This window comes from Harpia harpyja, chromosome 1 (genome assembly GCF_026419915.1).
Source record: "Harpia harpyja isolate bHarHar1 chromosome 1, bHarHar1 primary haplotype, whole genome shotgun sequence".
Taxonomy (NCBI): domain Eukaryota; kingdom Metazoa; phylum Chordata; class Aves; order Accipitriformes; family Accipitridae; genus Harpia; species Harpia harpyja.
This window is the reverse complement of record NC_068940.1, coordinates 11,436,729-11,460,566: the sequence shown is the minus strand read 5'-3', so window position 1 is coordinate 11,460,566 and position 23,838 is coordinate 11,436,729. Positions and strand designations below refer to the sequence as shown.

Below are 23,838 nucleotides of genomic sequence, written 5' to 3'. Positions count from 1 at the left end.
AAACTTAATGAAGGAAGATCAGATTTAAAATCCTTGTTACTTGGATAGTCTGAGACAAACGTTACCACCATGAGCTTATACAGTGTTCGGATCATAAAAGGCAACTCTTGACTCTACTACAAGCATAACAACATATGTGTCCTTGTTCCTCTTTTCCCTTCCAAGTTGTATAAGGCAGCTTATCCCCATTTCTCCATCCTCATTTCACTTGGAAAACTGCACCTCTAAGGCCACATGCACTATACAAATGAGGTTTTCAAAAGCAGGGATGTGTTCAGCTCACAGTAAAAGGTATCTGGTACTTCGTCTGTCCTTGGGATTTGAACATTTCTTTCTCCACACTGAAACATAACTTACAGTCTACATTACTGTTATTTCCTCATAGGTATTTCTTTGGTGTTTCTAAAGAAGATAAAATCTGGGAGGCCACATACTTCCTTTTCAGAACACAGACCTAAAAAGGAGGAACATTTTATGCAGTGCAAAGAAGACAGGCAGCTATTAAAGAAGATTCACAGTTATAGGCAAATATATTAATGGTGGGGTTAGCTCTTGAAATGAGAATTTATAACATGCCTTAACCTAATCCCTCATTAAGATAATTTATTCCCACCCTCAAGGTCTCACATCACAGCTAGCACTCGGCAAATAATTAGTAACAAACAATTCATTTGATCAATTTCAACTCCTCTTTTTTAATGAATTGTCAGTCAATGCAGTACAATTTTCTCAAATATATTTATAATTCAACATTATTTGCCAATTTTTGTGATGAATTTGTAGCCTCTTCTTTATCCAGGAGGAGCTGGGTGCTCAACGGTAGCTAGTCAAGGCATTTTGAGTGCATGCAGAAGTCACATGGCGTAATTGTGTTCTGCATCTGGAAAGTGGGATGTACAGATCAATTTTACTTTGTGAACACTCAGGCTTTCCGGACTTGAACATTATTCCCCCTAAATGAAATTGAGCACATGAACATTTTAATCCATAACTCACAGATGAGGATGAGAGTTCTCTGCTTTGGGGTCACGTTGCCCGAGAGACTCACGGCTCCCTTTGTAGCTAGGTGGGAAAGGGACCTACTTCCATCTTGCTGCTGGGAGAGAGCATCCTGGCATAGAGAAAGCTGCAAGCCTGCGTGCTAATTAAGGCGGCCTTAGGAAGTTACTGCAGCAGAAGCATTTCCTGAAGAATCTCCAGCAAGTATCCAAACATTTGCTCAAGTACTGACTAAGCTCTTTGCTCAGCTGCCCTTCTGCCTGCTGTGGAGAAACCTATGGGAGTCCACTTAGTAAACGTGGCATCCAGAGGACTGAAAGGCTATGAAATGAATTGAGGTCTCTGACACAGCCCTAACTGGGCCACCACAGCAGCCCTGGAAGGTATTTTCAAACTACATTTTTCACGTTATATCAGCCAGAATGAGAGCAGTTATCAAGCTAATGAAATTCTTACATCTCTGTCAGCTGATGGGAATAAAGCCATGCAATACCGTTTCCTAAAAGAGCAGCATAAAGCCACCGACCAAAAATGCAACCTATAAAACTAAGGAAGAGAAGTACAGCAGTTACGGTATAAAGGCACCAGGCTGGGATCCAGCAGGCCCATGTTAGAGCCACCCTGCACAGCATTCCTGTGTCAGCCGTCCCCTCTTCTTTTTCTGTGAAATGGGGAGAAATGTTTTGTCATTTTTCACGTGCAGCTGACGGCCCGTTGCTCCTGTGTGCTTCCCACGACGAGGACAACTTCATACTGCAGGGTTGTTTGTTTGGAACCAGCGAGGCAGAGCTGGGTATGTGTCACCCCAACACAAACAGTAATAGCTAGGTGGTTCAAATACTTTCTCTAAACCAACTACTGTAAATCCAGAAAATCCAATTACGGTTACACTTACAAGACAACAAAGTAGAGAACGTAACTAAAGCTCTCAGCCTCACCTCAGCCCTGTAGAGACACAAAGCTATAACTATTCAATGACAGAGAGGTCAAATTAAGCTGCTCAAATTAAGCACTTTTAAAACAATGCTGTACATTTTCCTCCAGTGTTTTATCCTCTGCGTGCCTGGATGCAAGGCAGAGAAAAGGTGTGGGGGATCGGGGGGAGGGCGGAGGGAGGGTGAAGTGGCAAACTGTACTGTTCTGGCTGGGGATAGTTACAACTTCCTCATAAAATTTATGTTCTGAACTTAATTTTAATTTAGCTCAAGACTTTCCTTAGGATAAACTATTAAAAATCTGCTACATGAATGCCAATTAAGAAACTCAAATAAAGTACTAGCACTCAATACTCCTAATGAAGACACCATTAAAAAAAAAAAACAAACCCACACTCATGCAGTCCCCTACTCTAAAAAAGTGTAGAGCGAGAGCAAACAAAAACAAGTTAGTATTTTGACATTTTTTTTTCCCCTTTACTTGCTGTTTTAGAGGACTTTCAGAGTGGCCAGATCTCTAAAGGATGGGTTAAACAGGACCCAACATTTCTCCACATCAAGTACGCACTCTTGACCTCCTGCTAAATTGCCATCTCAGCCTTACTTTGGAGGAGTCACAGAAGTGTAAGGAACAGATTCTCAGGTATTGATGCTCCAGCTACAATGCTAGGGAAATATAAAGAATAAAATTGAACAGAATAATTTGTGAATGTGCTGATTCAATTTCATCCTGTAAAACTGGTAAGATACAATGCACCTTTTACAGAAAACCTGTATAAGACCTAATTCTATTATTTATTTCACTTCTCTACTAGCTACAAAAATGCCCAAGTAGATTACGTTGTGCAATGTGGTGGGATAGTGTCCTTCCATTTTTGCACCCTCATATTTGAACCTACTCTATAAATTAGTATCATCTCTGGCAACATTACAGCCTTCTCAAGAAAAGGGGACAGACTCCAGCAGCCAAGACAAGTGGTCTAGTAACTAGACGACTGGATAGAAGTCTCCTGTTCCAGCATTTCTGTCAGTCTAGCTCTTTGTTTCTTTTGGCTTTTTAATGATGCCATTAACTAAAAATGTAACACCCCATTTTAGATCAAACAGTATTTTCCATTAAGAGCAAACTGTTCTTCCTTGGGTTTTGTTTTCCTGGAGAAACTTCTGCCTCTCCTACCACTACAATGTTCCCTACACTTTCCCTAAGGATTAAATCTGCCCTCAGCCCAAGTCAAATACTATACACGCAATTGCTTCAGCTTGGCTGTTGAGTTTGAATGAATTTAAATTGCTGAAACTCAGCCCCAGGGAGGAGCTGGTTGATCTTCTTTTGTAGTAATCTGTACATTTTTGCTTTTCAAGAATTTCTACAAATCTCTATTTGTATTCACAGTTTCTTTAAAAATGATTAATTATTGTTAGTTATTCTGCATAAAACCCTAATTTCATGCATATTAAACATATGAGCTCATAGTAGTGCCCTGTCCTTCATTTACAAGGAAAGGTCTCAAGTACTTGCTTTTTCTTCAGGAAATATGTTCTTTTTTGGCAGAACAGAAGCACTAGCTCCTCTGTTTCAACAAGAAATCCCAAAGATATGAGATTCTGTTATTCTGAGGCTTCTGTTCTCCTCTGAAATGTAAGTAGCAGTTACAGTCTTCTTGCAGTGAAATAACAATAGATCTGCAGTCCATGCTGGTCATATGTGTCAACAGGTTTTATGGCATATTGTGCAATGCACTACATTCAATAGAGTTTGTACGAATTTGTAGGTATTGCACTTCTTGCAAACTAACAATATAGATTTTTATAGACGACTGTGGAGAAACAGGGCGTCGTAACTGAACAGAACTTTATTAATCCATTGTTTAAAAAATAATCTGCAGTAGTGTCAGCCACAGACTTCTGAGTAACAAATCCAAGTAAATCACTTGGCTTGCTTTTGGATACCAGCATTCCAGAGGCAAAGAGACTAAATTAAGTTAGAGTCATAAGTGTCAGTTATTCTACACAGTCAAAACAAATCATCGACTACACACATTCATGAAGAGTTAAGAGAGTCAGGATGTAGCTTACACATTAACTGAGATGAAATTACACCTGTTAGAAAAATGTGTTGCTTTTATTTATCAGCAGGGTAATATAACAAGTATAAATTCATGCTGAACACTAACTGTTTAGCAGAGAGAGGGTATGTTCGCCCCTATAGCAGTGTGCTGGTATAGGCTACTGGTACTGGCGTTTTGATAGTTGGACTTTAATAGACTCTACAAGCAATGGGACTTTGCTATGATTTTTCTCCATCTTTTCTTGTAAAGAGAGTTCTGAGGTTATGAGGCTACACGTGTATTCAAGGAAGTACAGCTGCATCTCTCTGCTCAGTCCCAGATTTACTCCAGCTTCTTGCAAAATGTAGTGGAGTTCAGATCACAGATATGTGAAAGTTACTGCAAGATAGAGAAGAATGTGATCTCATACTGTCAGGTACTCCACAGTAACAATCTATGTGCTCAATACATATGAGATAATTTATTTTTTTTCAGTGAGAAGTGTGCGCACATGGACAGTTTCTACTGAATTTACTGTGTGGCAGTTTTCTGAGTCTCACGTCACAGAGATTTTTGGACACAAACTCTTAGGTGTCTATCATCCATTTAAAGGAGCAAAATGTTTACATATTTTTGGGGATCTGGTCCTTATTTTTTTCCAATAATTCAAGACCTTCTTTGCATAAAGAAATAGTATGTATACCCTTGGCTCAAAAGGATAACAAAAGAATAAGCCCATGAACACTCAATAAGGTCATTTATCAAGATGAAAGGAATGCAAAATGATAGAAAAATTACTTGCATAGTATAAAACTAGTAACTAGGATGCCAGGTTTTTAACTGGTATTCTCCAGTTAGACTACAGGAATGAAAAACCGAAAAGGGTGAGGGCAGAGGAGCAAATACGGAGATAAAACCATAAGCAATCCAATGTGGGTTGCTCCTCTGACTAAAAGGACAATGTTCTCCCAAAGGCCCACATCTTCATGTAGCCACCTCAGCTCTTTTTCTGTTGCTGCCCTACAACATCCATGGGCAGAAAAATTAAGCTTTTTGCAAGAACCAACAGAGGTAATGGATGTACTGCTAGCCCTCCCTGCTGTGGCAATTTGGAGAGGATGATGCGTTACGCACCATCTTATTTGCTGATGTGATAAACTTCAGACACGTACCATTATTTACCACATGAGGCTGAGAAAATAACACAGGTGACCAATTCTGTTGAAGAGAGATTATAATAATAGAAATGAACACAGGAAAGAAGAGACAGCTCTTACTGTGAGTCTCAATAAATAAACTAAACAGAGAGGATAAAAGGTCAATATTGAAAATTACTTATGAAGAATCCCCTGCACCACAGAATAGTAATTAGGAAAAGTACAAAGAAAAAAAATCAACTTGACCCCCCCTCAAACTGTGCAAAACACAAGTATCCGCACTTTCAAAAATACATATTTTAACACTGTAAGTCATTACCAGAAAGAGAACAGTTAAACTGGTCCAACAGTCATAGCTCTGGCAGAAGAAATCTAGCAGATTGAAGAAATCACACACTAAATCATATACTACTCCCTTCAGCCACCTGCATACTACCAAAAGTGGTTCGCTCATTTTCAGTTTGGCACAGCTAGTCTCAACTTTGAAGGATCTGCAATGAAGATGACTGACAGGAGCCATCCTACTTCCGACCATGAAGTCTCAGCATACCTAAAAAGAATGTCTTTGCCCATCAATCAAGGTATACATTTAAGACGAATCTGTCTTCACAGTGGATCTCCACAGACAGCAAGGGAAGCATTGCACAGAGAGAGGCAGTCTAGTGCTCTTCTGCAGTGTTTGAATTTGATATTTTCAGAACAGTAAAGCAGTTCAGGCTCAACAGGATTTTGATTGTCTTCAATTGTTTTGAAAACTCCCTGTCCTGATTCTTAGTCCGATTACGGAAACTTTGCTTTGTAACTGTTGCATCCAACATTACGTAATGGAAAAATTGGATAACCAAGAATTAACATTATTGCTGTCCAACGCATCTTGATTTTCATTTCTTCCTCATCTTACCATAGTGCACAGTGCAGAAATATAATCTGGTAAAAGGTACCACATTGCACCTTTCCGATACACAGCTATACCCGTTCTCCATAAAAATTTAGCTCTCAGTAAGGAAAAAGCTAGCTCTCCCAACTAGTGACATTTCTATTTAGAAGCCAAACATTTATCATTGGTACATGGTCTATGCTTCAACTTCTGGAAAAAAATGAGCTCTTATCTAAGAAAGAATAGATTATATTGAAGTTGTCTTGCAATGCAAAATTTACCAAGTTTAAGATGGTTAATTCAAGACGCCTTTACCTACATGCCTGGGGATCCAAAAGCTTTAGGCAATAACTGGTCTCATCCCTGGCAAGCATGCAAGCAAGATTGCTTAATCTCAGGCTGCTTTAATACCAGGAAAGATGGAGTTTGCAAACCAAGCTTGTACACCCAAGCATGAGCCATTTATTAAGGATAAGAAGTCCGGGGAAATCAGGTATGATACATAGTAAGGATTAGCTACTTTTAAATCAGTTCTTACCTATGTAGTTATGTAGAATTTGTTTTCTTTTGTTAAATTCAAGGATGGTGATATTACCTAACAGCAAGAATACAGTCTTCATTTGAAGAAGCCAAGCACTCACATTCAGATTTTACTTTTAGCTGGACTGCACAGGGTGGTGTAAACCAGGGATAGAATACTACCAGCTGTTAACTTGAACTGCTTATTAAGGGCAATTTTTAGCATATTTCTCACTAAAACGATTTTCCAGTACCAAAATTTGGATGGTACACAAAATAAATAATCCTAACTTTAGGCTAGAGCAACAAAAGATTAAAGGCATGTTAAAGCCTGAAGAGCTTAAATTCTGCTTAGTCACTGCCTGAAGCCTGTATGAACTCTGCTTTGTGCATTAAAGCCTTTCAGGGGGTCTCAAATCCTCTTTGTGGACATTGAATCACAAAATCATAGAATAGTTTGGGTTGGAAGGGACCTTTAAAGGCCACCTAGCCCAATGCCCCTGCAACAAGCAGAGACACCTTCCACTAGACCAGGTTGCTCAGAGCCCTGTCCAACCTGACCTTGGATGTTTCCAGGTATGGGGAATCTACCGCCTCTCTAGACAACCTGTTCCAGTGTTTCACCACCCTCATCATAAAAAAGTACTTCCTTATATCTAGTCTGAATCTACCCTCTTTTAGTTTAAAACCATTACCCCTTGTCCTACTGCAACAGACCCTGCTAAAAGTCTGTCCCCATCTTTCTTACAAGCCCCAGTTAAGTACTGAAAAGTCGCAATAAGATCTCCCCGGAGCCTTCTCTTCTCCGGGTGAACAACGCCAAGTCTTTCAGCCTTTCCTCACAGGAGAGGTGTTCCATCCCTCTGACCATTCTTGTGGCCCTCCTCTGGACCCGCTCCAACAGGCCCACGTCTTTCCTGTGCTGAGGACTCCAGAGCAGTAACTCCACATCCACAATTGTCCAAATACTGTGGCTGCAATGCCTATCTCAAACTCAAACACCCATCAAGTTCAAAATAAATAGGTATAGCTTTACCTGTTTGTAAGCATAAGCAGATTTACTGGATTAGGCATGAGAGTATTAATATAGCAGGCTACATTTAAAGACACAGTGAGCAGAGAAGCCACTTCTATTTTTAAACAGTACTGTTCATTGTTGGATGATGTGGTTTTCTCTCCTCAGCCACAGCTGTCAGAGACACATCTCCCCCTCAGCTCTCTTCTGAAGGGGTACTTTTAACTTTTAAACTACCGGTCATTCTGAAAGTCAAGATGGGGCACTTCCAATTACTACTGCTGTCACTGTTTCAGTCATGGGGGACAACTATTTATCTGGACCCAATCATGCAAAATAAGGCTGAAATGGGTTTGAATAACTTGCTTACCTACAAATTTGAGTGCCTCCATGTTCTACAGATAGCCTGTAACATAACCTGCTTCCTAAGCATAGCCTGTAGTGCTCTTAATTTTTTGCGTTGAGGGCTCTCTACTTATAATGCATTGTCCTGCAAACGCTGCGATAGTCCTCATGTAATGGAACTACCACGAGAGCTTGCAGTTTTTGAAGTCACAGAGAAGCATGCAACGAGGAAGCACATCTGTAGTATGCAGCCAACAATATCATGTTATCCATGAGACTGGGCTGCAGAGCTTTCACAGTGCTTCATTACTGAGATGCCACTGCTGCGTCATTCCTTTTCCACAGTCGTGGACGATAGTGTGAAAAAGACTTTTGTCTTCAGGTTTGATTATATCCATATTTATGTTAGCACTGAGTGCCAAGTTACTGTAGTGCTGTGGAAACGTAAAGGAGTTCAGGAACCTAGAATGAGGCAAAAGTGAAAAAACAGGAACGGTAGCCTGTCAATAAAGGTTCATTCTTCTGCAAATGGTACCGGTAAATGGATCCTATAATTGTGTCTGAATTCCCAAAGATGATTTTATAGGCCTACTGAACAACTCACCAGTTGCTTCGCAGGCTGTAACTGAAGCTATAACCTTTCTCATATAACAGCACTGTTTGTCCTCCCTAGGGAGAACAGGGAGAGCCCCTTACTTCACCTCAATCTAAAAAACACCTTCCATTTTCTTGTGAATGCTAGAGACTTCTGGGACGTCTGCATTTCCTCAAGATGTACACTTCACAGGAAGTAAACACAAACACTCTTCTTAAACCACATGTAAGACTTGCCTTGGCAAATCCAGTTGAATACCAGTGCTACCTATAAAATTCAGTAAGCTGAGCACAGGTAGACTTGCTGTCTTAACAAGAGAGAGCAAAGCAGGCACGCTGGCAGCATAGAATCAACCAGACTTCACGCATATCCAAAGCCTGCTGTCTTGCAGCCCCCTCCCCTGTCTGACTGGGTATTTCACCCAGAACGTGTTGTCACCAAGTCTATTCCACGACACGGTTTGCAGCGGAAGCCAAACTTACAACACTCTGTATTCAGATGTACCATACTAACAGAAGCCCAGGGGATATTTATTCGATCCATTTTCCCTTTACTGCTGCAGTTACAGGTAAACAGCAGATTACCATGTGACAGATTGTACAATGGTTAACAGCAGCATTTATTGTGTGTGCACATGTTCCAGTGCTGTTGGTGTTCAAGTGTTCAACCTGACATAGCAATTTTGCTTCAGTTTTATATGGAACTAGGACTGCTATATGATAGAGATTTTTGCACATATACGCTTGACTAAATGCCTGATACTACAGAACTGTATTTAAGTGGAATTTATACCTGGGTTTTGAACAAGTATGAAGGCATCTACCACAGCTCTTCATGTTCATGCAAAACACTGACAAATAACAGGCAGCAAGTGGTGTAGCAACACTTCTAACAGCTGCCTGCAGATCAGATGCTGTACTAAAAAACCCAGTAGCATTGCAGGAGCTAAATGCAGAAAAACAAAAGCAACTTTGAACTCCTTCATGATTACATTCAAATAGTTCTGCGTTGACAGCATCGATTTAATCTACCAGTTCCTTGCATTTGCTCTAAGAGATTCAGATACTCTCATTGTGCATTGAGCAGCAGTTACCAAATGAAGGTCTCTCTCTCAAGGGGAGTGTGTTCTGAAGCTACTCACTATTCAGCTAGCATCACACTCTTGGGTGTTGTCAGCTCGGCTTCTTCAGCTTCAGCAGAGTTACTGTAGCCAACCCAGAGATACTTGTTTTAAGTATGTTTATTAACACTTTGGAAAAAGTGGAAGTATTAGAATCTAGACAGACAAAGCTCGTAAGATTTACAACCACAGAATGATTGAGGTTGGAACGGGCCACTGCAGGTCATCCGGTCCAACCTCCCCCGCGCAAGCAGGGCCACCTAGAGCTGGTTGCCCAGGACTGTATCCAGATGGCTTTTGGGTATCTCCAAGGATGGAGACTCCACAACCTCCCTGGGCAACCTGTGCCAGGGCTCGGTCACCCTCACAGTAAGAAAGTGTTTCCTGATGTTCAGAGGGAACCTCCTGGGTGTCAGTTTGTGCCCACTGGCTCTGGTCCTGTCACTGGGCACCACTGAAAAGGCCCTGGCTCCAACCTCTTTGTGCCCTCCCTTCATCAGGTATTTTGTACACATTTATGAGATCCCCCTGAGCCTTCTCTTCTCCAGGCTGAACAGTCCCAGGTCTCTCTCTCCTGTAGCCCTGTATCTCTCTTGTCCTGGGGAGCCCAGAACTGGACACAGTACTACAGGTGTAATGTAAATTACAAGGTAAAACTTTACACTTGTGTCCTGGTTTCAGCTGGGATAGAGTTAACTGTCTTCCTAGTAGCTGGTACAGTGCTGTGTTTTGAGTTCAGTATGTGAAGAATGTTGATAACACTGATGTTTTCAGTTGTTGCTCAGTAGTGTTTAGACTAATGTCAAGGATTTTTCAGCTTCTCATGCCCAGCCATTGAGAAAGCTGGAGGGGCACAAGAAGTTGGCACAGGACACAGCCAGGGCACCTGACCCAAACTGGCCAACGGGGTATTCCAGACCATGTGACGTCCCATCTAGTATAGGAACGGGGAAGTGGGGGCAGGGATTCGCCGCTCAGGGACTGGCGGGGTGTCGGTCGGCGGGTGGTGAGCAATTGCACTGCGCATCATTTGTACATTCCAATCCTTTCATTATTTCTGTTGTCATTTTATTAGTGTTATCATTATTAGTTTCTTCTTTTTCTGTTCTATTAAACCGTTCTTATCTCAACCCACGGGTTTTGCTTCTTTTCCTGATTTTCTCCCCCATCCCACTGGGTGGGGGGGAGTGAGTGAGCAGCTGCGTGGTGTTTAGTTGCTGGCTGGGGTTAAACCACGACAACTTGAAATAGAAAACCTAAGAAGAGGAAGCACAAAACTGAGAAATTGAACAAAGAAAAAAATATTTAAATATCCAAAAGTGTAGAAAAGCATCACATTACTATCACACCTCAAGAAAAAACAGCAAAACAGGAGAAACTGATCCAGGAATAGAAAAGAAGCATTAAGTCAGCATTATGTTCTAAGCTGAGTATTTGTGCACGAATGTTCTTTATTGTGTTACTGTCTTTGCTTCTCTACAAGTGAATGGCAAAAAGATACAGATCCAGCATGACATCATTTTTCTCAATTCCTCACATTATGACAGTTCCTCACAGTTTTCCAATAGCAGCAGCTTTTGACCAGTAGCAAGGTGAACTAAATTCAGACCAGTCACCTGAAAGTTAAGGATATTATGCTTCTCTATGACTGCTACTCTCCAGCTTGTTTCCATAGCGGTGTTCACAGAAAACAGAACAAATCAACAAGATAATGCACACAATGCAAAGAAGCTTCAAACAAAATGCAGGAAGCCTATTTTATGGCTGTCTTAATTTTGCTTTAAATTATACTATCATAGAACGCAGAACAGAAACAATTTAAAATCTCTAATACCGGGGTAAAAGACAACTGAGCTTACATTGGTACTGTTTCATTTCAGGTACAGAAGGGCTCTGTTGGATTTGGGGCATAGAGTAACTGAGGGTATTAACATCTATTCCTTGCTCATCACAGACTTAAGGCAACTTTGGGCAAGTTACCATCTCTGCTTCATCAGTGAAATGGAGATAGGATTTTTCTGCCTCATAGGCAAGACTAAAATTAATCTCTATAAACTGCCTGAATAGTCAGGAGTTTTATATTAAATATTAAAATTAATATAAAGATTTTTAAACAGGTAAAATATAAAAGAAAAAAAAAACCCCTTCCACTAACAAATTCTGAGCTATTACCTAAACCATATATAAAATCCCTCCAGAAAAAAAGTATGAATCCATTTAATTACTTTCCTAACTTGTGAAGTTTACTTATTATTTCCTGCCCTCCAGAGTATACATGCAATTCTATATCTCTTCAGAACAGTAAAGAATTCAAAAAGTTTTCATGACTGAACAAGCAGTGGTCAAACATGAGAGAAGGGCTTGTTTGTGCCTGGGAGCATGGGAGGCAGAAATAAAAGAAACAATTAAGACAAACCAGGTTAGTAAGGAAGGCACTTATTAAAGAAAAAAGAGCACTTGCAGTAATTTATTTCCTCTTCCTTTGGTTCTCAAAGGCAAGCAAGCAAGAAGAGAGGTTTTCCTGAAAGATGGAATGAGGTCAAGGAGTTAACTCATACATGTACTCATCAAGACCTTTCAAAAATATAATGGAAAGTATAAAAGGAAAGATTTTTTCGTGGAGAAAAAAAGGATTTAAAAATCATCCAGACAGTCATAACTGATATGAAGCAGAAAATATGGAACGTGACCAATTTGTAAGAGTATGACGTGGGCCCTTAAATGCAGGAATACAAACCTGAAACAATCCATAGTGTATCAACAGAGCATGTTAAAAAGGGAGTTAGCATCCAAAAGTAAGACAGACAAGTAAGGAAGTCAGGCAGACAAGGAGGAATGACGTGTGCCTAAGTTTTAGCTTAAAATGTTTGGTAAGTTCAAAGCACGTGAGTGGTAAAACACTATTAATAAAAAGTTTAATGCAGTACCAGGAAACACTGTAGGTTTCAGGGTGGGTTCAGAGCATTAGTTCTTCCACACTTGTATTCACATGTAGGTATCTGAATAATTAGCAGTTTGATGATACTGACATACTGAAATACTGAAGAAATCCACTGCACAGTCAATTACTTCGGCAAATAAATGCAAAAATGTAATGTGAAAGCAACTGTAAACGCATACTCATTTAGGAAAGCAGAGCTCCCTCAGTCCTCCACAGGAGGCAGAGGGGGTCACAGAGGTAGACTGCTGACACCAATGGAGACCTCAGGCAGCCTTCATTTTAGTGTGAACTTCAATCCCATTATAACTAATTCTTACACCACAGTTTTTCTGTAGAGAGGAGAAAGTTGTGTAGCATAAGAAGTAACTAATTCACATCATATTTAGATAATGTATTTTATAGTAACAGAAAGAATGTTTTTTTCTGTAGTTTCATAATGCCTACTGTAAAGAATCCAGGAGCCAAGGAGTATAAAATGCAAAAGTTATTATGATCAGCCTACATAGCAACTTTGGGAAGGGTTAACTAACACACCAATCAATGTAAGTGCTCTTACACAAAAAATGAAGAATTTACAGTTACTTTGCGGCCAAGCCCTTATTCATATTTCATAGACAACACAAACCCAACATACATATACAGTACAGAAGATCCTAAAACAAAATTTTGTAATAAGAACACTTGGAGGTTTTTAAGGTTCTCTTACTTGCATGGACTATAAAGCTATTATAAAAAACCTACCCCCCCCCCCCGAAACAGCAATTCACTGAAACAAAGGTTTTCTTAATGTCTCAATGAAAGCAGGAAACTGTGCAGACCATGACAGGTGGCAAATTATGAAGTACTCTCACTTGTGCGTGCATTTTCTTTAACACACTTACATAGCATTGATTAGCAAGTACTAAACTCACATCTATGAAAATAAAAATCTGACTCTTAAATTTATGCTATTAACACTAAACCTATAATATTCATTTGTGTATAAAAATAATTTAAAGTACACCTGTAAAACAAAACATACATTTCTATAGTTAAGAAAAAGAAAATTCATTAAAAAATAAATCAAAACTTCCCCCAACGTGTGCTCCATTAACTCAGTCTTGTATACAATAGAGAATAAATTAAATGGTAAATTGTGAGCGCTACACTCTCGAGAGAGAAAATAGAGACAAAATGGATTATATTGAGTTTGGCAACCTACATACTACATTTGAATTCTAGTCAGAAACTTTGGGAGTGACTTCTCATCTATTTGTATAAAACAGATGTCAAACAAGTTATATTTACTATGACTTTCTGCATGTATGGTAGCTTTCACATAATTCGGTTTCCAGAAGTTCAATAAAGTTTAGCAACCAACAGTTTACAGATGGCAAAACTGAGACTGAAAAATTGTCAAAACGATGCTCAAATGCTAATTACCAAGTTCCACCAAGCTAGTGAACACAGCAGTAAGTGTTCCATAATTACTTTCTTTTCAATGGTTCAAAAACTATCCCTATTTTAAGCTTGACAGGTAAGTTAACCTCACTGGAAAGAGAAACTTCATTTAGTGAAAAGAATGCAAGGAAATGTAAGAGTTGATAAATATTATAGGGAAAGAAATGTGTATCAATCCCCTTGACTTGATCAAATGCACTCTTGCATCAAGTTTGAAACTGTAACCCTTTTTCATATCTTACCATAAAACTTTGGCTGCAACGTGAAAATGGAGAGCCATGGCAGGCCATCCTTCTCTTTCAAGGTGTACATGTTCCTTCAAATTCACACCTCTCTACCTTATCCAGGACACAATCAATCATGCAGCAGCTGGGAATTTAAAAAACAAAATTGTCACACGCAATAAATTCTCCTAACTTGGCAACACTGGGTGTATATGGGTTGAAAGGCTTTGCTGACACACCAGAATAGCTTGAGTGCTGGAAACAATGCTGTTACATTAGCACAGCTCTCCACTCCACTTATTTGTCCTGTTGTGCTAAGATGGCTGTTATTCCGTGTTCTATTTAATAACATACTTAATATGGCATATGCTAGCTACCAACTCAATAAGCAAAGTTTAAGGCACGTTTTGTGTCTGTGCTTTGATTACAAGCTCCTTGGAACAGCAATTCTTCCTAAATGTCTGAAAAATATTTTGCACATTTTCAACACTTTCATAGACTAGTATTTTTGGCAGAAGGCAATCCTTTGAGATATTTCAATTCTTTGTATATTATTCCTGACCATACAATTCTATTACCCAATTTACTTTTGTCTAAGATGAAAGGACACATACCAAGATGCATCTAAGGGACACAACGACAACAAAAAAATCATGACCACATGAGAACAATGAACTGTAAGGTGATTAGTATTTTTAAAGTGCTATTGTTAAATATATAAAATGAAAGAGATGCAAGCGATTCAAAAGTGAGTTGAATATGAACATATGGAGAGATAAATGGACTTAGCCTTCCTAAATTCACAATGAAAAGACAGACTGGTAGTAAGTACATTGCCTTCTCCTGTCATTAAAGAAAGAAAATTGTAATCTGTACCCTAATCCTCTTAAGTTCATCACAGGACCACACACAGGCTGACGCAATACATATTCCAAATACATTAGCAGATGCTGTTATTCTTTACTCCAATATTGAAAATGAAGAGTTTTGATTTGATGACACTAATTTAGAGGACTTCCATGTCTCTTTACACCACAATGATATGGAGGGCCACAGGCCACTAAAAATTTTGTATTTCACAACAGAATAAGCAAATAACAGCTTCTTACATCATTGTTTCAATCATGACTTTTTCATTCTGTGTTCTCAACCTGTTCAGGCCTAAAAGCACATTCCCCCTTGTAAATGCATGGGTGTTGACTGCACAAACTCAATCTCATTTTTGTTACTTGCAAGCAATAATCAAAAAGAGTAACACCATAAGATTTCCATAGAAATTTCAATTATTACAATAAATACCAAGTTCTGTGATGATCTAAACAATAACTTAAAAAACCCCAACATTTTTATTTAAAATGAAAAAGAGTGACAACATACCATATTCTAAACCTTCCACCTTTAAAACTGCAATTTGGTCAACCACTTGCTGATTAGGTTCCATTAAGCATTAATACAGTATTACATTTAAATTACCCCGCCTAGACAATTAACAAAGAACAACTCATCTCAGATCAGCCACATGGCCAATATTATTAAAATGCCCAAACTGGTCTTCTACTGTTCCCCACTTGGAGTGCAGCTTCTCAGCAGTTTGCCAGGAGCTGCTGTCCTTCATTGCCTGAAAATGCCATCTGACAATGGCCTACAACACCTTTTATGATGAATTCAAGTGCTCTGAAGAAAGGGCTCACAAAAATGTGCATTTATAGCAATCTGCAAGCAGACAATATGCCTTCAGCTCCTTTGGTTTTAATAATGTTCCCTTTGGAAAATGAATCAGTTGAAGACTGTTCCAATAAAATAATAAGTCATAGTCTAGACAAGGCATAAACCACTGTCTATACAGTTTGTGACAACGTCCTTGTTTTTCTTTCTTCCACACTTTTTTTCCAAAAACCATGCAGTGAAGGCAATTTGATTTTATCCATATTCTTACTGTAAACATTAAGAAATATACCAAGGACAACCAGTAAGCCTGACCACACGTACCTAAAGGGGAGGGAGAGGAGGAGGAAAAAAAAAGTTACCATTAGCACTTTATCTGTAGCAATTACATACCAATATTTGTGGATTAAATAAAAATAAAGCCCCTACATCAAGGAGAGAATAGTTTAAGGAAAAACACCCCCACAAATTAGTGTACTCTGAGAAAGAATTTGCTTGAATCTTTATTATTACTATACTTCCAGCCTTCCTTTTCCCATCCTGGCTAGAGAGCTTATTAAGGTGCATTTATAGTTAGATAATAACTAAACAGTAGCTGTTCTTTCTCACATGAATAAAGTAGTCCTGAGGGGTTTTAGTATGTTTTTCCTTCCTACAGTTATGAGCACTATACTCTCTATTACTGGTCCAAAATGTGTTCTCACTCAGTGTCTTATATCCATACTTCCCAGTGTAAGCACATTTTTGTTTCAGCTCTCCATTATTTTAAGCATCAAGAGTAAATTCCATTTGGGCATTTGGCTGTAAGCTTTGTTCTTAGATCTCAAATAAATTTATACACAGCAATAAAATTGAATACTATTTTGTTTCAAACCAGAAGCAGTTAGGATCAATATAGCAACTTAGCTGCATTTTTCAATGTAAGCTCTTCCTTGAAATAAAAAAAAAAAAAAAAGGGAAGAAACCCAAGCTCAAAAAAATCTTGCAATTTAATATATCAAGATAATAGAAGCTTGTAGTTATTTAAAAGGGCTAGCTAAGAACTCAAACCTGCTCATAAAAGGGGAAACAGTACTGTAATGGAGAAAGTACCTTCCTTTAGCCAAATCTTCCTCTACGGAGAAAGTACCCAATCAATTTATTAAATATCATAAGCACTAGATATTATGCAAGAATTTTCTTAAAACAACAAAAAAATGCCAACACATGGAATAGCTTGTCTTCCAGACCTTTAGAAAAATGGAAACTATTTTCTCTAGCATGATTAGCATCAAGCAGCCAGTCAATATTTACAGCAGATTGCCAACATTTGTAGAAGATATGAAATGAAAAGCATTAAAGCCTGAATATGATTAATTACTGTTGTTATATTTCCATGATCAAGAACATGATTTTTTATAAAATATATAAAAACCCATTCAAAACTATAAATACTTACTGTAATGTGAATGGCTTTGCAAAAAACAAAAAAGATAGCACAATGGTCATTGCTTTTCTTCCTGTTGTTACTGCAGAGGAAAACAAATATTTACTTAAGAATTCAGTTACAGCAAAAGAACATAATATAGGCTTCAATATTAGTAGATAACCTCATTACAAAATTAGGTATCTAGCTAAAATGATGATCATCCTTGGTGCAAACACAGACTGCAAAAGCAGCAGTCCAGTGCAAAATAGCACTAGAACCATATGCTGTTTGAAGCAAGTACACTGCATCAGTAGTATCAGCTCCAGCCATAGCATCTGCAGCAGAGAAACTTCCAGAACAAGACTTGCTATTTAATAAATTCACAATATCTTAAAGCAACAAACAATCCTTGCAAGTAACTGATAGTATAAACTAATCTGTTAAAGCAGAAAAAAGTGGTATCACTGTTTGGATATACCAAATCTCTTGCCATTTCCACCTCTTGTTATTACAGCTCAATGGTGTTTTGGGCTTTATTTTTAAGTGGAATGGGATAATCATCTTGTTACCTAACAGTGCAGAGAAATGCAGTTTTGGTTAGAAACCTAAGAGACCAACGATGTCTGACTTCAACGACTGCATTAGGAAGTTTTCATCAAAACCATTAAGAGACCTTCTACATGTGATCTTATCACTAGAAAGAATCAAGGTAATAAGAAGAGTTGAGAACACAATCCTGCTACCAAAATGGAAGTAAACTATCTGTTTGGGTTACTCTCAAATTAACTATAGTGCCAACAATTATTTGAACAATTTCAATCCTATCTGCTATGAACAAGAATACAGTGTTGCTAACAAATTGTGTAGTGGGAAACTTGCATAGTTTATCACTGAAACAAAATCAGTAAGTGAGTAAAAGTTACAGAAAATGTTTAAAAAGAAAAAAGTAACAATGCAGCCAGGCATACAAGTTTAGCTATGGAGGTTAAGGGCCTGAGAAGGTGATACTTGGTATGACAGTGCAGGCTTCTCACTTAAGAAAGACCTTAGTATAATTGTCTGCACCTAAAGAAAACTATGTTTTTTATTAACAGAAAATATTTTGCTTACCATGAAGTACTTTTTACTACACCATACTGGAAAGCCTTACTTGTATAACTACATCCACATTAGTCTTACTGTAACATACTGACAAAAGGGACCAATGACTTCTGATGTACTTTCACGCTGTTATGGCTAGTAAAGCAAGCTTCATTCTCCCCAACCCTCCCCTGCAAACAAATATTTACTTAAAAGCATGTTTTGTAGTGGAGGAAACAGCCTTCACCATTGCTTTATCTGCTCCAATCTCAACTTTTTAGTAACAATTTTCTTTACATTTTAAGAAATCTATGAGCATCAAATGAAATTATTTTCTATTACATGAAAAATTAAAGGGGAATGAAGAAGAAAATTGAGTTTTAATTAGAAAACAGTTTACAGATGAATAATTTAAAAAATGGTTAAATTACTTCAGTTTTTCTAATTACGATTATTTCTGTTCTTTCAAATCAGTTATTAATTAAAATATTTATGTAACCATTTCCTTCTAAATTAAGTGCCTTTTCTTCTTTTTCCCAATTAAGTCTGATAATTTCTCATTCTGCTAATAGAAATACAATTTTCATTAAACTCTTTCACCCCACTCCCCCCCCCCCCCCAAGAAGGGGGAGGGTGGATGGGGGGTGGGAGGGACAGTAATGAATGTGGTATTCTTCCAAGGCACAATAAACATTTTCACATTGCTACAGGCAAGACAGAAAGGGCTCAAGTGTTAGGATTGTCAAGGTCAGGCATAAGAAAACCTGGGAAGGGTTTGCTATTCCACAGCATTTTAAAACATTTTTTTAGCACAGTAAGATTTTTTTTTTTTTTTTTTTTTAACAAAGCTATTTGAATACATGAACCAAGACACTCATCTGGGCCAATTTCCAGTCAGGAGACATACTGAACTTTGTTAAAAACAAACATGAAACAGAAGTGCTGCAGAGGAAATAATTAACAGGAAAGCAGAGCATGCAATTCTGAGGTCAGAAAACAATTGTCTATATTTTCGTCTCCACTACTGCGAATGAAGTAGAACATCACCTGATGGAAAGCAGCTTTTAGGGGTAGAGGGAACAGAGGAAGGTAGCTCCATGGCATCTTGCTACACTTCCCCCCCAAGGCCCTTGTGACTCATGTTTGCAGTTTAAGAAAAGGTAACCTGAAGAAGGAACAAGCCTGGTGTAACTGTTCTTGACAGACTACTATAACGACTATAGAAATGATAGAAGAAGCTAAATAGGCAATGGTTGATTTTTGAAAAATACACTCAAGTTACATTTTAAGTTCAGAAGCAACCATTTTCTACAGACAAACAATTTTACATTCTATAGCAGTTGCATATAGTAAAGAGTAATAATTTTAGGGACAGCCTGAAAACAGTGTACAGGAAGATGATGAAAAATGATCAAGTGTCAGATTTTTCCCTTAGTGTTGTTAGATACATAAAAAATGTTAACATTACAATTAACTGCTGTTAAAATGAACAGCAGTCATTTCCCCTTATTCCAAAAGTTGAGGATATTCTGATATGTAAACACTTCAGTCACTTGACTTTTACAAACTCATAATAATAAAGGTTAAAAGCATTTGCTTGTAATACAGTTATGTCATTTGGCTGTAGCTAGCTTTGCCTCACCCATGTAATGCCACATACTAAAATATGCCACAGCCTCACAAATACAGATGCAAGCCACAATGAACTAGTACAAATAATTTCTGAACCACAATTTCTGTCACATCTGTCTTACTAGTGATTCCTTTGATTTAATCAGATTCTATACTGCTTCTTCCATTAAGGATCTCAAAGTATCAATAGGCTCTGAACACACTTCCTTCTCTGAAGCCATGCAGTTGTCCTTCCACACAGAATATGTTTAGTTTTAATACTTTTCATTGTTTCTAAGGCACACATAAGCCAATGCATTACTGAAGACCAAGCATAACCAGATGACATTACTTCCCAGTACAGTGCTGAGACTCATTGTGCTCAGTGACTCCCTCATTCACAGAGAGCCAATCTCAGCTAGTAGGATTTCAGTCTCTCCATATGATTTTTCCAGATGACTGATTACTCAACACGAAGAATATGTCCAGTTGCACAGGGGATAAGAGTCAAGTCTGAATATCTCTAAAGGTTGAAAATCCATAATGGTTGTGACTGCCTCTTGCTTCGTGTCCTCCTTTTCCTCATCCATCTGGACACATACCTGGAGCATGTCAGCACAGATAGGTCTGACTTCCATTTATTGCTAGGAAATTATTATATTATTAGGTGAGAACACCACATGACAGAAACTTTTTATTTGTGCATGTACTATCACAGGAGCAGACAAGATGGTATTTGGTGACTTTCTTCACCTGGAATGGATTCCTGTAACTTTTGACATACTTTAGGGACTTATATTGTTCCACATTCACGTGTGGCTGGTAGATACACCAGTGAGTGGCCCAAATCTTCTCAACATATCACTCAGAGTTCTTTACATTTGTTTCTTCTGACATGGTTCATACAGTCATAAGCTGTACTAAGCATTTAAGAGAAAACATGACTGCTTCCATTTTTTGTGGGACAATTATATCGGAAGTCTAGAAGATCTGAAAGACTAGACAGAGTCTGCTTCTGTCATTCACAACAGGCTTGTACCTGTCCCGTGAATATACGGGTTGCAATTTAAAGATAATACAGCAAGCTGTTACACAGCCCACCAGAAGTTTATTTAGTTCAAATCCTGGCTTCCAAAACTAATACACGTCCTTTATTCCCTTCAGTTTAATAAAAAGAACTGAGGAGACCATCACAAAAGTCAGCATTTGTTCCACTTGAGTTCTTTCTGAACTGAGACTGAAGTACGTATTTAACATTGCTATAGCAGTGTTCCACTGAGAGCGTATGGACATTCAGAAGCTTCGGGGGGAGTTCTTCATTGTTTTTCTACCAATACCATTTGTTGGAAATCTCCAGAAATTCTGCGCTTAGAGTCTACGACACTGCCTACTATGCCTTACTGGAACATCCTTACTTTTCCTTCCATATTTCAGATAATACCTGTCTTTTCCTTACACCTTGCTATACATTTCCATTGCAATTGCTCTGTTTAGAACAGCATTGTTTCTGCATCAAAACACAGCACAGGCTATATGCCCAAGATTACTTAACAGGCTCTTCAGGGTTGAAACTGTGGCACAGAAAGAACCAGGAAGATCTCAGACACACACTACTGGTGAAGATCCATGCTAAACAAGCCACAATCAGTCAGCACAAAGAACAGAAACAAGTATAATAGCATATAATAGGATAGAACTACTTCATGTTTTTATACCAAAAGCAGTAAAGTTATCATTTGTTCATACCTGTTACAGCCAGAAGGGCACCAAAGATTTTAATCAAAGCTAGAACAAAGGATATGCCAAAATACCCAGTCAGGGAGAAAAGGAATGCATAACCGTAAGTCTGAAGTGGATGCTGCAACAACAACAAAAAAAGCCTGTTAGGAAAATGTAAAACAAACCCTGAAGTATTGCAAAATGACATAAAACTACAGACTTTAATCAACTGCTTAAGCAATAATAAGCTGTTCAACAATGCATTCATGCAAAGATTCTTATTTAATTTTAGTTAAATAATGGAAAAATCATAATGAAATTATAAGCTTATAAGTCTGGTCCTGTGATTTTATTTTGTTTTTTAAAACGTTACCCTATCTTATACATCAAAGACTGTAGCAACTTGCTTAATATATGAATTACACAAGTTAAATAGTTTGTGACAAAAATACAACTTTAGAGAAGTGGTGAGATTTTCTAAAGCATACAGAGCCATGTTTTCCAATGAGGTTCTTCATAGAAAAAAGGAAATCTTTACACCTACCTTTGAGCAAAATGTTACTGCAGGGCTTAATCCACTAGTGCATGTTAATCCAAATAAAATATACACAAAACCTATTGAATAGGAATACAAAACCTAGAATAGTTTAAGAGAAAATAATTACTAGATGATACTTTACAAGAGGACAAAATTAAATGCTTTCAAATGCTTGGCCCTATTAATATGTTCAACTTCTCCGAGTTGAATTTGCAGTGTTTGAAGATATTTTTACTAGGATTTCTACAATAGCTGATGTACAGTGAAAAGTAAGTAAGTGTTAGAGACATTCTTCCTACCCACAACTACATAAAAGTAGTTTTGTAAGCTAGTCAGTTAATAATATCCCAAGGTCAATGTTGACTGTGGTAAATCCTTTACATTCAGGATTTCGCAGCCTAATTAAAACTTCACACAACTATGTAATTTAATAGTTTGAATAATATGTTAAATGTATTTTGTTTTCTGCTACTTATCCTGCACAGTAAAGATCCATATTACATTAAATGTGCAAAGGTTAGCACGTAATCATCATGAGCTGCCAGAACTGTCACATAAGTTTCATCTGTGTCACTTCAGTTCATGTACATGGCGCACCTGCATTACAGTTGTAGAATACAAGATTTTCAGATATGACCAGCTCTGGCCTAAGTTCAGTACTCAGAACAGACTATACTCAAGCAAACAGGTAAGCTCTTAATTTTGCCTGTACTCTTATTTAATTCATAGCTTCATACAGGAACAAAAGAATCTTCATCCAGCAACAAACGAATCTTCATCCTATTATTTCCCAAGTAGAGGCAACAATAGAAGCTGGAACTGCCCATCAATCCATCCTCCCATGCAGTGGGAAGCATTCAGCTGTTTGGCCAACATTTAGTGGCCTTGTCTTGTGAAAAAGGGAGACAGTGAGCAGAACTATTCTACACATTACTAGCTAGAACACTCTGATCTACACTTTAAAAACTCAGTGTCAATTACAGGCCTACTTCTTTTGACACAGGTTTCGTGAATTGTTTTCATGTTATACTATCCCAATTATTTGCAAAATTATTAACAATTGGTAACAATACAATGAGACAACAGAACACATCACTGCTCTACAATAAAGGACAATGAATATACATTTCAAGAGCAGAACTGCTTTCAAATTCTTAAAAAACCACCACCTGATCTTCAGAGCTCTTATTTTAGTGTTTATATACACAAAAGTTTATCTCTAGTTCTTCATTTGCCTCTGCATCCAACTTTTCTCCCAAACTACCCAAAGACTTCACTTTTCACAACCAGGAATGAGCACCACATTGCCAGTTACTTGTCAGGCAGTGTGATCTAAGTCACCTTCTTAGAATCACACACAAAGCAAAATCGGGTAAAACCTTCAAGAGCAGTGTTTACTATTTCAGCTGCAAGACATCTTTTCTCTTTTCATAATTGCTTAATCCAGGGCAAGTTCCAAATTTGGCAACAAAACAGAGATCCTGTGGATGACAGGTTCCTTTATTATTGAATTTTATTTCCAGATCACTGTCCATTAAACATGATCTCTGATTCAGAAGATGTCTTAAATTTTTACCCACAGTCTCAAGCCTAGAAAAATAA

At 38.1% G+C, this 23,838-nt stretch overlaps 1 protein-coding gene across 3 annotated transcripts in view; it reads right to left on the bottom strand.

Annotated features, from left to right (window-relative positions):
- Nucleotides 1-11,024: 11,024 nt before the first annotated feature.
- Nucleotides 11,025-23,838, bottom strand: part of SLC35B3 (solute carrier family 35 member B3) — a 29,295-nt gene continuing 16,481 nt past the window's right edge. For 2 of the 3 annotated variants that reach the window (XM_052775354.1, XM_052775233.1), the window contains exons 7-10: nucleotides 22,243-22,335; nucleotides 21,726-21,837; nucleotides 17,319-17,388; nucleotides 11,025-16,204 (exon numbers count right to left, since the gene is read on the bottom strand). In XM_052775354.1, the coding sequence (XP_052631314.1) occupies nucleotides 16,054-16,204; nucleotides 17,319-17,388; nucleotides 21,726-21,837; nucleotides 22,243-22,335 (426 nt within the window). In that variant the 3' untranslated portion in view covers nucleotides 11,025-16,053. The remainder of the gene's footprint in view (nucleotides 16,205-17,318; nucleotides 17,389-21,725; nucleotides 21,838-22,242; nucleotides 22,336-23,838) is intronic. The other variant, XM_052775316.1, reaches the window with a different exon arrangement.